At 37.3% G+C, this 14,122-nt stretch overlaps 1 protein-coding gene across 1 annotated transcript in view; it reads left to right on the top strand.

Annotated features, from left to right (window-relative positions):
* LOC311282810 (neuronal acetylcholine receptor subunit alpha-7) overlaps positions 1-13,918 on the top strand; it is a 23,805-nt gene extending 9,887 nt beyond the window's left edge. Inside the window, exons 5-10 of the mRNA XM_084396829.1 lie at positions 2,763-2,842; positions 4,572-4,739; positions 7,307-7,501; positions 8,321-8,407; positions 9,392-9,501; positions 12,638-13,918. Coding sequence (XP_084252955.1) covers positions 2,763-2,842; positions 4,572-4,739; positions 7,307-7,501; positions 8,321-8,407; positions 9,392-9,501; positions 12,638-13,213 — 1,216 coding nt within the window. The 3' untranslated portion in view covers positions 13,214-13,918. The remainder of the gene's footprint in view (positions 1-2,762; positions 2,843-4,571; positions 4,740-7,306; positions 7,502-8,320; positions 8,408-9,391; positions 9,502-12,637) is intronic.
* Positions 13,919-14,122: the final 204 nt, after the last annotated feature.

Genomic DNA, 14,122 nt, shown 5'->3' with positions numbered 1-14,122 from the left:
TACGACAATATGGTTTCGGGAAACGGTCGTGACTCGCTAGTTGATTTCTTCAGCGATGCATTGCACTATGATAGTGAAGCAGCGAGTTACGGCGTTGTACGGGAAACACATCCCAGAGCGTTACTGACAGACTGGGAAGAGAGGAGCCGCAACAAATGAAGAATATGAGGAAAATAATCAACATTCAAGCAGGAAAACCTGTTCTAGTAGAGCCTAACAACATCAAGACTAAAAGGGCATCATAGGTCCTCTTTAATTATTGTATGCAAAAACATCTTTAGGCTAAACTTTAATGTGGATCAGGTCAGTTGACTATGTAATTATGATATAATTATATTATTCAATAGCTATGATAATTTCAGTCTGTGCAAATGTTGCATCATCAAATAGCTTAAAAATCGGAAAGTGTGAAAATCTTTATTGGATTTCTGTCAATTCCCGTCCCATTCGGGACTCGTGAGCGATAGCCAATCCGAATGCATTGATTACGGTGATTTAAGGGAAATCAGTGAAGACTGAGATGTGTTTCTCACTCAACCTTTACAGAGAAAATTACCTGCCCGTTTTTTTAATTCTCAGCACTTCTCATTTATTTTGACCTTCACATATACTTTAAGATTGATGATTACTTTAATCGCTTACAAAATGTCCATCCGGTTGGGTTACACAGTTTAAACACAAGCTAAGACACTTGACGTGAACACGAGAAGATATGAAGAATGCTGGTCAGTGCTGGGTTTGTTTACCTCCTGTAGGCTACAGTGTTTATGATCAGACCGCATTGATTATAGTTTTATGTCACTGTGGAAGATGTGATCTCAGCTTTTGTCTCTTGCACATGTTCCCTTCATCTCTGTCAGAAAAGAGCGAGGAAGTTCAGTGAATGAGGAGTTTGGCCTTTGATTGCTGTCATGGCTGAATCTCTCTCTCTCTCTCTCTCTCCCTCTCTCTCTCTCTCTCTCTCTCTCTCTCTCTCTGTCTCTCTCTCTCTCTCTCTCTCTCTCTCTCTCTCTCTCTCTTTCTCTCTCTCTCTCTTTCTCTCTCTCCCTCTCTCTCTGTCTCTCTCTCGCTCTCTCGCTCTCTCTCTCTCTCTCTCTCTGATCGCTGCGCTCGGGCGTCAGTGACTTTGTCATCTTTGGCAGTTTTGTGGCTTCTTAAATAACTGTGATTTACTTCGCTGACTCCAGACTCGCGCCGCTCCTGGTTTATAGTTCTGTTTGTCCTGCTAAAGTTGCAAGGTGATGCACTTCCAATCCGCCCCACGACCCGTCAAAAGTTTGGACACGTGCAGTGCTTATTTATTATGATTAGGAATACGAATATCTGGGAATGATTCAGTGTTATTTTAGTTTTATCTTTATAAAGGTATTTAGGTTTTATTTATTTTTTATTTTTTCAGTTGTAGTTTATATTTAATCATTTTAGTGTTTCAACGTAAACTTATTTCAATTTATTGCCAAGGCAACATTTTTATTTTTTTACAAATTTATTTTTGTTTTTCAATTAATATTTATATTTTATTTTATGAACACAAATGAATGTCTGGGAATCATGCAGTGTTATTTTGGTTTTATTAATATGTTGAATTTGCTTTTTATATTTTCAGTTTTCATGTTAATTTTTGTTTAATGTTTAGTCATCTTGTGATATGCTTTTGTCATTTTGTTAGTTTTATGTTTTTTCTTAAATACTGTAATTTATTTTAAGTCAGTTTTAGATTTTTTATTTAATTTTAGAGCTTCAACTCAAACTTATTTCAGTTTATTGCCAAGCTTTGCAATGTTTCTAATTTTCATTTAGTTTAAAGGGTTAGTTCACCCAAAAATTAAAATTCTGTCAGTAATTACTCACCCTCATGTTGTTCCAACCGCGTAAGACCTTCGTTCATCTTCGGAACACAAATTAAGATATTTTTGATGAAATCTGAGCCTTGTTTCACTCCTCCATAGGCTTCCAGTGTGACCGAAACTTGCTGGCCCAGAAAAGTTATTAAAGAGATCGTTAATATAGTCCAAGTGACTCCAGTGGCTCAATCTTAAGTATATCAAGCGACGAGAATACTTTTTGTGCGCAAAAACAAACAAAAATAACGACTTTATTCCACTATTCATTTCCTTCTCTCTGGATGTCTAGTTGGTTTGCGTAGTGTTTTTGCGCAGCGCGTCTGTGTTACACGTCACCACGTAGGCTCACTATTGGCCGACGCCGGTCATGTGTGTGTTGCGTGATGACGTGCAACACAGACGCGCAGCGCAAAAACACTACGCAAACCAACTAGACATCCAGAGAGAAGGAAATGAATAGTGGAATAAAGTCGTTATTTTTGTTTGTTTTTGCGCACAAAAAGTATTCTCGTCGCATGATAAACTTAATGTAGTGCCACTGTAGTCACTTGGACTATTTTAACGATGTTTTAACAACTATTCTGGGCCGGTGAGTTTCGGTCACACTGGAAGCCTATGGAGGAGTCAAAATTCTGTCAGATTTCATCAAAAATATCTTAATTTGTGTTCCGAAGATGAACGAAAGACTTACATGGTTGGAACAACATGAGGGTGAGTAATTACTGACAGAATTTTCATTTTTGGGTGAACTAACCCTTTAAGTTGTTTAACTAATATTTATATTTAGTTTTATTCCAGCTTTATTTGAATTAGTTTTATTAAACAATAATAACCCTGGAATGATGTCGTGATCAAAGCGTGACACAAAAGAAAATTCTGGTATATTTGAGCCTCTTCTTTGTCTTTGGTTTCTAACAGTGCTGATGAGAGATTTGACGCCGCATTTCACACTAACGTGCTGATCAACTCTTCTGGATACTGCCAGTACCTGCCGCCAGGTAAAATACTGACAAAACTCACCATTTCTGCCTGTTATGATGATGAGATAAAGTCTTCATGTGGGTGTGTTAAGTTATCGTGCTTTCCAAGTCCTCCTGGGAATGTAAATAAAAAAAATCTATTTAAAATAAGTTCCACAATACATAGTTTCAAAATACTTAAAGTTCCAAAATACACAAAGTTCCAAAATACACAAATTTCCAAAATACATAGTTCCAAAATACACAAATTTCCAAAATATGTTAAATTCCAAAATACATAGTTCCAAAATACCTAAAGTTACAAAATATCTATTTTCAAAATATAGAAAGTTCCAAAATACAGAAAGTTCCAAAATATCTAACGTTCCAAAATACAGTTCCAAAGTATGTAAAGTTCCAAAATATCTATTTTCAAAATATAGAAAGTTCCAAAATACAGAAAGTTCAAAAATACCTTAAGTTCCAAAATATCTGGTTTCAAAATATAGAAAGTTCCAAAATACATGGTTCCAAAATACCTAAAGTTCCAAAATATCTAAAGTTACAAAATACAGTTACAAAATATGTAAAGTTCCAAAATACATAGTTCCAAAATACCTAAAGTTCCAAAATACAAAAAGTTTCAAAATACAGAAAGTTCCAAAATACAAAAAGTTTCAAAATACAGAAAGTTCCAAAATACAAAAAGTTTCAAAATACAGAAAGTTCCAAAATACCTATAGTTCCAAAATACCTAAAGTTCCAAAATATCTGGTTTCAAAATACAGAAAGTTCCAAAATATCTAAAGTTCCATGTAACAATAGGTTATAAAAATTTACCTACTCACTTCTGTCAATCTGCTAAACCGCTTCCATCCGCAGCACCGCGTCTCCAGCCTGTCCTGATTTATTCTCATCATCCTAGCCAAGGCTCAAGTTTCCCAGAGGTCACTGCCACATTGTTGCGCTGCTCACGTGCGCTCGTCTCATAAACACGATCCGCGTGACGTGATTCGAAGGCAGCGGCGGGGACGTTAATCCCTAGTGGACTTAACAGGGTTCAGGGTGACCTTAACTCACCTGTCACCTGGAAAACACACACTTTCACCTCAGAGTGTGTCGTCTCGATTACTGTGAGGAAGCAGCCACCTGTCCACTGACAGAAATCAATACAAATACACACACACATACGAGTCTCAGCCTGAAAGTACAGAATGTGTGTGGAAGGCCTTCAGACTCAGAGTAATGAGGAACAAGCTAGATTCACAGGCGTTTGTCTTCAGAGGGATGATGTCTTCACGAGATGTCTTCGTCTTCGGCCGATATATGGGGAATTATTTTTGGCTATGCTTTGGATTAACATACGCTCCTAAACATAAAAGTTCTTTATTGGCATTGATGAACCATGAAAAACCTTGAACATCCATAGACCCTTTCAATTCCACAAAAGATTCTTTAGATATCCTAAGCCCTAAAATTATACTTCTTTTTTTTTTTTTTTTCATAAAGCTTATTTTATTTCATTTTGATAATATTTTTTACATTTTTTTTTTTTTTTTTTTTTACCTTTAAATTACTAGATTTGATCAATAAATAAATAAATAGTAATTTAAGCATATTCCTCACATTCTTTCAACTTTTCAAGTTCAAAATAACTCACAATTTAATGCATAAACCTTTTCATTCTTTTAATTTAATTTAAATTTGACTGAAAGGTTCTTCAGTGGCATCGCTGTGTGTTGAAATAAAGCTGACTTGACTTGTTCAGGGATCTTTAAGAGCACGTGCTACATCGACGTGCGCTGGTTCCCGTTCGACGTCCAGCGCTGCGATCTGAAGTTCGGCTCGTGGACGTACGGCGGATGGTCTCTGGACCTGCAGATGTTGGAGGCCGACATCACCGGCTACATCGCCAACGGGGAATGGGATCTGGTTGGTGAGTTTCACACAGTCATGCTGAATCTTTAACATAATCATATACCATGTTATGTATGTGATCAAAGCTGAATTTTCAGCATCATTACTCCAGTCTTCAGTGTCACATGATCCTTCAGAAATCACTCTAATATGATGATTTGATGCTCAAGAAACATTTATGATTATTATCAATGTTGAAAACAGTTTTTTACATTTTTATTTCATGATGCTATGATGAATAGAAAGTTGAAAAGAACAGCATTTATCTGAAATCTAAAGCTTTTGTAACATTAAACACTATCGTTCAGGAGTTTGGGGTCAGTAAGAATTTTAATAAATAAAATAAATCAATACTTTTATTCATCAAGGATGAGTTAAACTGATCAAAAGTTACAGTAAAGACATTTATAATGTTAGAAAATATTCTATTTTAAATAAATGCTGTTCTTTTGAACTTTCTATTCATCAATGAATTTTGAAAAAAAATTGTACAACTGTTTTCAACACTGATAATAATCATAAATGTTTCTTGAGCATCAAATCATCATATTAGAGTGATTTGTGAAGGATCATGTGACACTGAAGACTGGAGTAATGATGCTGAACATTCAGCTTTAATCACAGGAATAAATTACACTTTACTAGATATTCACATAGAAAACAGTCATTTTAAATTGTCATAATATTTCACAATATTACTGTTTTTTTATTGTTTTTTATCAAATAAATGCAGCCTTGGTGAGAACATTAAAAATCTTACTGACCCCAAACTTTTGACCGGTAGTGTATGTGTTTTTATTAGTTGGTTTTAGGTGAGACGTGTGATTTGAGGCAGATGTTCAGAAACACTGGATGGAAACAAACAAGTTTTACATAATAGCATCTGTCATGCATAATTTCATACACGCACACAAAGATGAAGCAGAGATTTCCCTCATAACTGCATGCGAAATCATTCATCTGTAAATAAATAGTCAGTATTTCACAAGATGCCCTGATATGTATATGACATTTCTGTCTTCCAGAACATTATTTGTGCAGATTATGAGCGCCAGAAGCTGTAGAGACTTCGCATAAATGATCAGAAAAATAATTAGCTGCCCTCATAAAGCACATGCATGAAGATTAGACATGGGGACATCATTATTATAATCCTCAGGCTTGGATCAGGAATCTTGAGAAATATCTTTGTATGATGTTTCGCTGGTGGTTCTGGTTTCAGTGCTGGTCTGTGATGGTCTGATCGAGGCTGCTGATTGGATGGAACTCTGACCAATGGGCCGTGGCCTTCATGTAATTGAAAGTGATGCGTACAGTACCTTTGGGAGAATGAATCCCCTCACATGTGTAGAAGAGCGGTCAGATCACACAGACCTTCTGATCTACAGATCCTGACGGGCATGATTTCTGTTCTCATACAAACAATATTTCTGGAAACGTATCAAAAAGAGCCAAACCTGACCTAAAAAATGAATGGTTTCCTGTAGTAAGATTATTGCTAACATTCAATGAAAGTCGATCCTTTAACGATAAATACAGAATCTGTTGTGTTTGACTCTTTAATTCTGTTGTGTTTTATTCATTTGTGTTTAAATTTTGTTGCTTATGATGTTGTTTGATTCTGTTATGTTTGATTTTGGTTCTTTTTTGAGTGTTTTGTATTTGATTCTGTTGTCTTTGATTTTGTTGTGTTTGATTCTGTTCTGTTTGTTTAATCCTAGGTGTTGCTATGCAGTTTCTCGGGAGTTATGGATGTTGACAGGGTGTTGCTATGATGTTGCTAAGGTGTTATGGGGCTTGAGATGTTGTTGCTATGTGGCTGCTAGAGTGTTATGGGGGTTGATAGGGTGTTGCTAGGCAGTTTGTAAGGTGTTATGGGGGTTGAATGGGTGTTGCTATGCAGCTGCTAGGGTGTTATGGGAGGTTGACAGGGTGTTGCTAATGTGTTATGGGAGGTTGACAGGGTGTTGCTATGCAGTTGCTAAGATGTTATGGGGGTTGACAGGTTGCTATGTGGCTGCTAGGTTGTTATGGGGGGGGTTGCCAGGGTGTTGCTGTACAGTTGCTAGGGTGTGATGGGGGTTGACAGGGTGTTACTATGCAGTTGCTAAGGTGTTATGGGAGGTTGACAGGGTGTTGCTATTGGTTTGCTAGGGTTTTATAGGTGGTTACCAGGGTGTTGCTATGCAGTTGCTAGGGTGTGATGGGGGTTGACAGGGTGTTGCTATGCAGTTACTAAGGTGTTATGGGAGGTTGATAGGGTGTTGCTATGCAGTTGCTAGGGTGTTAGGGACGTTGACGGGGTGTTGCTAGGGTGTTATCGGGGGTGACTGGGTGTTGCTATGCAGTTGCTAAGGTGTTATTGGAGGTTGATAGGGTGTTGCTATGCAGTTGCTAGGGTGTGATGGTGTTGACAGGTTGTTGCTATGCAGTTGCTAAGGTGTTATGGGAGGTTGATAGGGTGTTGCTATGCAGTTGCTAGGGTGTTAGGGATGTTGACGGGGTGTTGCTAGGGTGTTATCGGGGTGTGACTGGGTGTTGCTATGCAGTTGCTAGGGTTTTCTGACCTGTGTGTGTGTGTTGTAGAGGTTCCAGGCAGGAGGAATGAGAAGTTCTACGACTGCTGTAAGGAGCCGTACCCTGACGTCACCTTCACCGTGGTCATGAGGAGGAGAACGCTTTACTACGGGCTCAACCTCCTGATCCCTTGCGTGCTCATCTCCACTCTCGCGCTGCTGGTGTTTCTGCTGCCAGCCGACTCCGGGGAGAAGATATCGCTGGGTGAGACGCATGACATGCAGACACACCTCTTTAATATGAGTAGTATTAGACTAAATGAAGTTTGCTACTCCTCAGATGTCTCTCCTGAGGAAAGTCTGCTCTTGCTGATAAATGGGTTTGAATTCAGCAAACGAGAACTGCTGATTTTACAATACAAGAGCGTCTAATGCTCAGTGTGTGTCTTTAATTTCATGGTGTCTTAGTTCTGTGTGTGTGTGTGTGCTGCATCCCTTGACTTTCTGTATCGCATTATAGCATTTAAAAGACAGTGGCTCCATCTAGAATACCAGTGTAGTGCATACTGCGAAGTCTGTCCTGTATAATGCATACTATTTTTTAAGAATAGCATATGAGACCGTATGCATTATGCTACGATAACATTAAATAATTTTAGTGAGTTTTGGGTCAACTTTTTGCTCAAATAATGTTTTTTAGTAGATGTTACAAAAGCACATTCGATACTGTTTCCGGTTTGTTTGAAATGGGAATCCAGCGCATGGCATTGTGGGATACGTCAGCGAGTAAATATAAAATAATGGTATTTCTTTTTATACAATATATACAAAGCATTATACTGTGTGTGTATGTGTATAATTAAATATAATATTAGAACATTGATTGATTACTAATAATTGCAGTAAACTAATTTCAAAATTATTTTTAATGAATCTAATTGCAGGCTGCTAAGAGTTAGCCTAGACAAATTCAGAAACTTACAATTAACTTGTACAATTAATACTTACTTAATATAGAATAATTTTGCAGGAGCATGCAATGAACGCAGATATTAAAGTGTTTTTCTGTCCCGTTTTATGACAGGAATCACAGTGTTGCTGTCGCTCACCGTCTTCATGCTCCTGGTGGCTGAGATCATGCCAGCCACGTCAGATTCAGTGCCTCTGATTGGTGAGTGGAGCTGTCAATCACAGCGAGGGGGCGGGGCTTGTGTCGTTTAAACAGATGGTAATGAGTGGCACAGATGGAGAGAAATGACGGACGCTTCTTTAGAGACCCTGAAAATCGAGATGCCACACTTTCATGGTTGTGTATCATTCACGAACGGGCCTGTTAGAAACCAGTGCAGTCATTCACCCTGAAACGGCCCTGACATGTTATCTGTCTGTCCGCTAACACACCGTTACAGAGGGAAAACCCATCCAATAACCTCACAGAAAAGACCATTTCACATGTTTCTTTAACCAAGCTTGTCTAGAATCTGTTTGACTTTAGTGATGTTCATGCTGTTGGCACTTTGCATTAATGGAGTCATGCGACTTTATTTCAAAAGCAATAACAGCCATAAATATGAAATTAACATCACATAAAAATAACCTAATTTTAAATGCATCAAATGTTGGATATCCTTATTTACTTTATTTATGGTAAATCTGTATTCTATATAGTCCTGCATTTTGATATTTGATATATGAATTTTCCTCTATTGGATATAAGCATCTGCTTATAAATGTAAGTTATAACAGGGTTGGAAAACTTGCAAACTATAAAAAGTCAATAGTAAATACAAATAAAATAAAATAAGATATAAAATTAGTTTGACACTTTTAGGATAAAAAAACAGCATCACATGATGGAATTGTGTGAGTCACAGATGCAAATTTAAGTTATTATTATTAACTGAATATTTCCACCTCACCAACTATGACAAATCAGTTCAAACAATGAGTCATTTTAGTGAAATTGTGCCGGACTGAGAGATTCTCCAGGGTTCGGGATCAGATTAGATTGGGTTTACTGACGCTTGACGTTCTGTAATGGCACAGTGTGTTTTCTCACAGCTCAGACACACACCGCTGAAGATCTCATGAATGCTTCATCTACATGCAGGGATTGTAGTGGATTTAGTGGAGTGTGTGTGTGTGTGTGTTTCAGCTCAATATTTTGCGACCACCATGGTGATTGTGGGTCTGTCAGTCATCGCTACAGTCCTGGTGTTGCAGTATCACTATCACGATCCTGACGGGGCCAAGATGCCACGATGGGTAAGAGAAACGCTCTCCATCACTATCTCAAACTGATTTATTTGTTTGTTTAATTTTTCCTCTCTTTTTTGTGTTTTGTTTTTATTTCATTATTAATATATTTTCAATTGTGCATGTATTTTTTTTTTTACTTTTTGCTACATTTATTTATTTGTTTAAGTTGAAATTTTTTTACTTAATTTTTAATTTTATTTATTATTTATTTATTAGTAAGTTATTTACTTGTTTGTTTCACTTTTTATTTGGTATTTTATTTCCTACATTATTAATATATTTTTTGTGTATTTTAAATTTTTCTATAAAAGCTTTACATTACTGAAGCTTTTTATTTTTTATTATCCCATCCCATTTTATTTTTATATATGTATTTGTTTGTTTGTTTGTTTGTTTAGCTTTTTATTTCATTTTCTTACTTAATACATTATGCATATATTTGAAATTTGTGTGTATTTTTGCTACTTAAGCTTTATATTACCAAAGCATTTATTTATTTGTTTGTTTGTTAATTTATCACAGTTTTTATAATTTTTTATTTAATTTTAAATTTTGGTTATTGTTTATCTATTAGTTATTTGTTTGTAAGTTTTTTTGTTTTTCACTTTTTATTTAGTACTTTGTTTCATACATTATTAATATATATTTTTAGTAATACATTTAAAAATTTTGCTACAAAAGCATTAATTTATTTATCCCATTTTTATTTGTTTGTTTGTTTGCTTGTTTCATTTTTATTTAATAAATGATTGCTATATTTTTAATTGTGTGTATTTTTCATTTTTGTTACAAAAATAAAAAATATATACTGTATTTATTTATTTATTTATTTTTATTATAGTACATTTAATATAATATTTATATTATTAGATTATCATTATTTTATTTATTTAAATACATTTTGTAAATAAATATTATTAATTTATTTACAAATATATTAATTTATTTATCCTATTTTTTATCTTAGTATTTTGCTTTTATTCCATACATTATTAATATATTATAAATTGTGAATTTAATGTCCAAATACTTCTGGGGGATACTGTATATATTGCTATATATATATATATATATATATATATATATATATATATATATATATATATATATATATATATATATATTATAATAAAAGTAAAGTTACAACAGTGTCTCTCTCTCTGTACTAAAGGTGTTGAAGGTTAAAGTGTCCTTCTCGCCTCATTCTACAGAGGCTGGATGGATGGATGTCTGACGTGAATCAGAATCGATTCATAACAAATCCATGAGTCTGGACACTAGGAAACAAAACTTTGTGCAAATTTGTTTTCTAGGCACACTCTTAACCTAGCCAACATGAAATATTAATTTCCATTTTTGCTTGAATAATATTTGTCAGGCCTTCGTTGTGTAGAATGACAATGAATATTCAAGCACCAATTAGGAGGAAGCCGCGTACGCCTCCAGAAATTCCTACAGCATTATGATGAGTCACCTGCATTGATTCAGTCATATTGACTCAGCGAATCTTTGAGTTATGCAAATAGTGCTCAAACAAACTAATCACGAAACACAGTAGTATTTGCATGGATGAGATCGTTACTTCATTAGTTGCGTTTCCACCGCAGGAACTTTCCCCAGAAACTAGGAACTTTGTGGTGTGTTTCCACCGCAGGAACCAGGGTCTAGAAGAAGCTCCGGGTAAATATTTCCCCCTCCGAAAGTCCCTTCTTGCGAGGTAGTACTTTTTCAAAGTTCAGGAACTTTCAGGGGTGGGACTTGGTCGCTGAACATGCTGATTGGTCGAGTTCATGCCGCATTTGATTTCAACCACCATCTGTTGCGGACGGTGCGCGCAGTAACAGTTGTTTGCTATTCGAATCAACAATGGAGTTAAAAAAATGTTCCCCCAGACCCGTTGCTGTCTGCGTTTCCACCGCAGTCTAAAGTACTGGGAAGATTAGGCAAATTAATCTGGTGACGTAGGAGAGGTGGACAAACTTCCTTACTTGAGTGAAAGTACAGATACTACTGGTCAAATATTACTCATTTGCAAGTAAAAGTTGTAAAGACTGATTTTTACTGAAGTAAAAGTACAGAAGTGCTTGTTTTTAAAAGTACTTAAGTATCAAAAGTAAATGTCAATGCATTGTTGTGTGTAATACTTACAGTAGCTTATGCCTCTGAATCTATGCCTGCCTTCCCTCATATCAATATCACATGTATTTCTAGAACACAGTTCCAGTGGGATTGAATGTGAGATTGAATAAGTCACTCAATAACGTCCACAATGGTTTTGGACACCCAGTGGCTGTTCCCTCAAACAGTGCCCTATTTAAAGTTTTTTTTGGCTTTTAGTATGAATATGTTAGCCTTACTGTTATCTATAAGCTAGTGTGCTCCAAAACAATGACAAAATTCACATTTAAAAGATCAAACCCAACGTTGAAAATGAAAATCAGGTTGATGTCAGAATCCAACGTCAGACTGACATTAATCTCCAACATTGGACAGACGTTGTATTGCGGTTGAAAATGAAAATCGTGTTGACGTCAGAAACCAACATCAGTCGTGCAGGTCTAACGTGTTCTAGTCGTGTTCAACCTGACTTTCATTTCCAACCAAAATGCAACCCCTGACTAACGTTACTACTTTCTACTCCTTGACACAAATGTAGTGGAGTAAAAAGTACGATATTTGTCTTTCAAATGTTGTGAAGTTAAAGTAAAAAGTTTCCAGAGAAAATAATACTCAAGTACAGATATTTGGGATATCCGGCAGGCTGCGGGAAAACCTCAGGATAAACAAAGACACTAAAATTAGCGTAGATGCAATTCTTCTTATGATTTAACGAGTACATCAGGATTTATGGGAAGTGTTCCCGGTTCCAGCTGACCTAATCTATGCAGCCTAACATTGAATTATAGAAGTCTATAATGTGTTATGTGAATGCTAGGTCAAAGAGATGTGTCTTTAATCTGGCTTTGAACTGACAGAGTGTGTCTGCTTCCCGGACAATGGTAGGAAGACTGTTCCAAAGTTTTGGTGCTAAATAGGAAAAGGATCTACCGCCAGAAGTCGATTTTGATATTCTAGGTATTATCAACTGGCCGGGTAATTTCGGTGGAAACGCGGCTGTTCATGCTTGTGTTTTCTCGTCTAGACCCGCGTTCTCCTCCTGAACTGGTGTGCTTGGTTTCTCCGCATGCGCCGGCCCGGCGAGGACCGGATCCGTCTGGCGTGTCACAACAAACATCCCCGGCGTGGGAGTGTGTCGAGCGTGGATCTGTCGGTCAGCCAGGGGGCGCTGCAGTCCGTCAGTGGGAACATGCTGTACATCGGCTTCAGAGGGATGGAGGGCGTCCATTACGCTTCTCACGACGGTGTGCTCTGCGGGCGTCTCGTGGCGTCCACTGAGGAAGACGTGCAGTTGCCGGGGTCGACGCTGCCGTCGCTAGGGGGCGGGGCTGGAATCAGGGGCGGAGTAGGTGGAGGCATCGTGGGTGGGGCTTTGGAACTGGAACTGGCCAAAATCCTAGAGGAAGTGAGGTATATCGCCAAACGATTTCGCGACCAGGACGAGGACGAGAACGTGTGTAACGAATGGAAGTTCGCGGCGGCGGTGATCGATCGTTTGTGCCTCATGGCGTTCTCCATTTTTACAGTCCTCTGCACAATTGGGATCATGATGTCAGCTCCGAATTTCGTGGAAGCCATCTCGAAAGATTTCTTCACCTGATGCTTGACGCTCTTGCCGTCCATTTTTTTTTTTTGTGTGTGTTTTTTTACATCCTGTTGTGTAACTTTGTTTTAAAAAGTGGGTGGGACATTGCTAACACAATACTAAATCATAAATCAGATGTATGTACAATAACATTACGATGGTCAGCAGTCCATTTAAATAGTACATTGGGTTTAATTTGTCGTTTAATGAGGTCTAATATATGTTGTTAGTGGCGAGAAGTTATTAGTTGTTAGTAGATCCGACAAAATTAAGCGTGAATTTAAATGGGCCAGTGGCGGAACTTTCGCCAAGCGTGTCAGAGGTTCTGGGCTCTAATCCGCACTCGTATAGGTTTTTTTTTCTTTTCTCATCAAAACCGATTAAGTTTATCAGTGGTTGTATATCAGGCAGGGACACGTTTGTGTGCATTTTGTTTTGTAATTTCACTGGAACGCATAGAGAGAGTCTCCACAATGGATTGAAGTGCGCGTCCGAGTTAAGACTGTGCGCGAGCCACAAGAGAACACAGTATCCGCGACACTGATCGCAGCAGCAACGGGCACTTTGATCACTTTATTTCAAAAACAACACATTTGAGCGCTAGATCGCCTCTTATTTAACAAACGAACGAAATTAATTCTCTGCTAGTTAACTGGAGATGTTTTATTTATTTGTATTATATGCTTCAAAAGTGGTGGGGACAATATCGACCTCAGCAAAAAGTGGTGGGGACATGTCCCACCCGTCCCACCCGCAAATTACGCCTATGTGTACATCGCTCGGCAACGAACGAGATTCTTGTGTAATGGCAGTTCAAATATGACATGCTAACTGGGGCTGAGCGAAAACGATTATCGCATTTTATGCACTTTTTAATTGTCCTCATCTTATTCACTAAGCAGCGTTAAAGTGATACTCCACTTT

This window comes from Rutilus rutilus (genome assembly GCF_951802725.1).
Source record: "Rutilus rutilus genome assembly, chromosome: 23".
NCBI lineage: Eukaryota > Metazoa > Chordata > Actinopteri > Cypriniformes > Leuciscidae > Rutilus > Rutilus rutilus.
The sequence above is the reverse complement of the archived record's forward strand: the minus strand, read 5'-3'. Positions and strand labels throughout refer to the sequence as shown.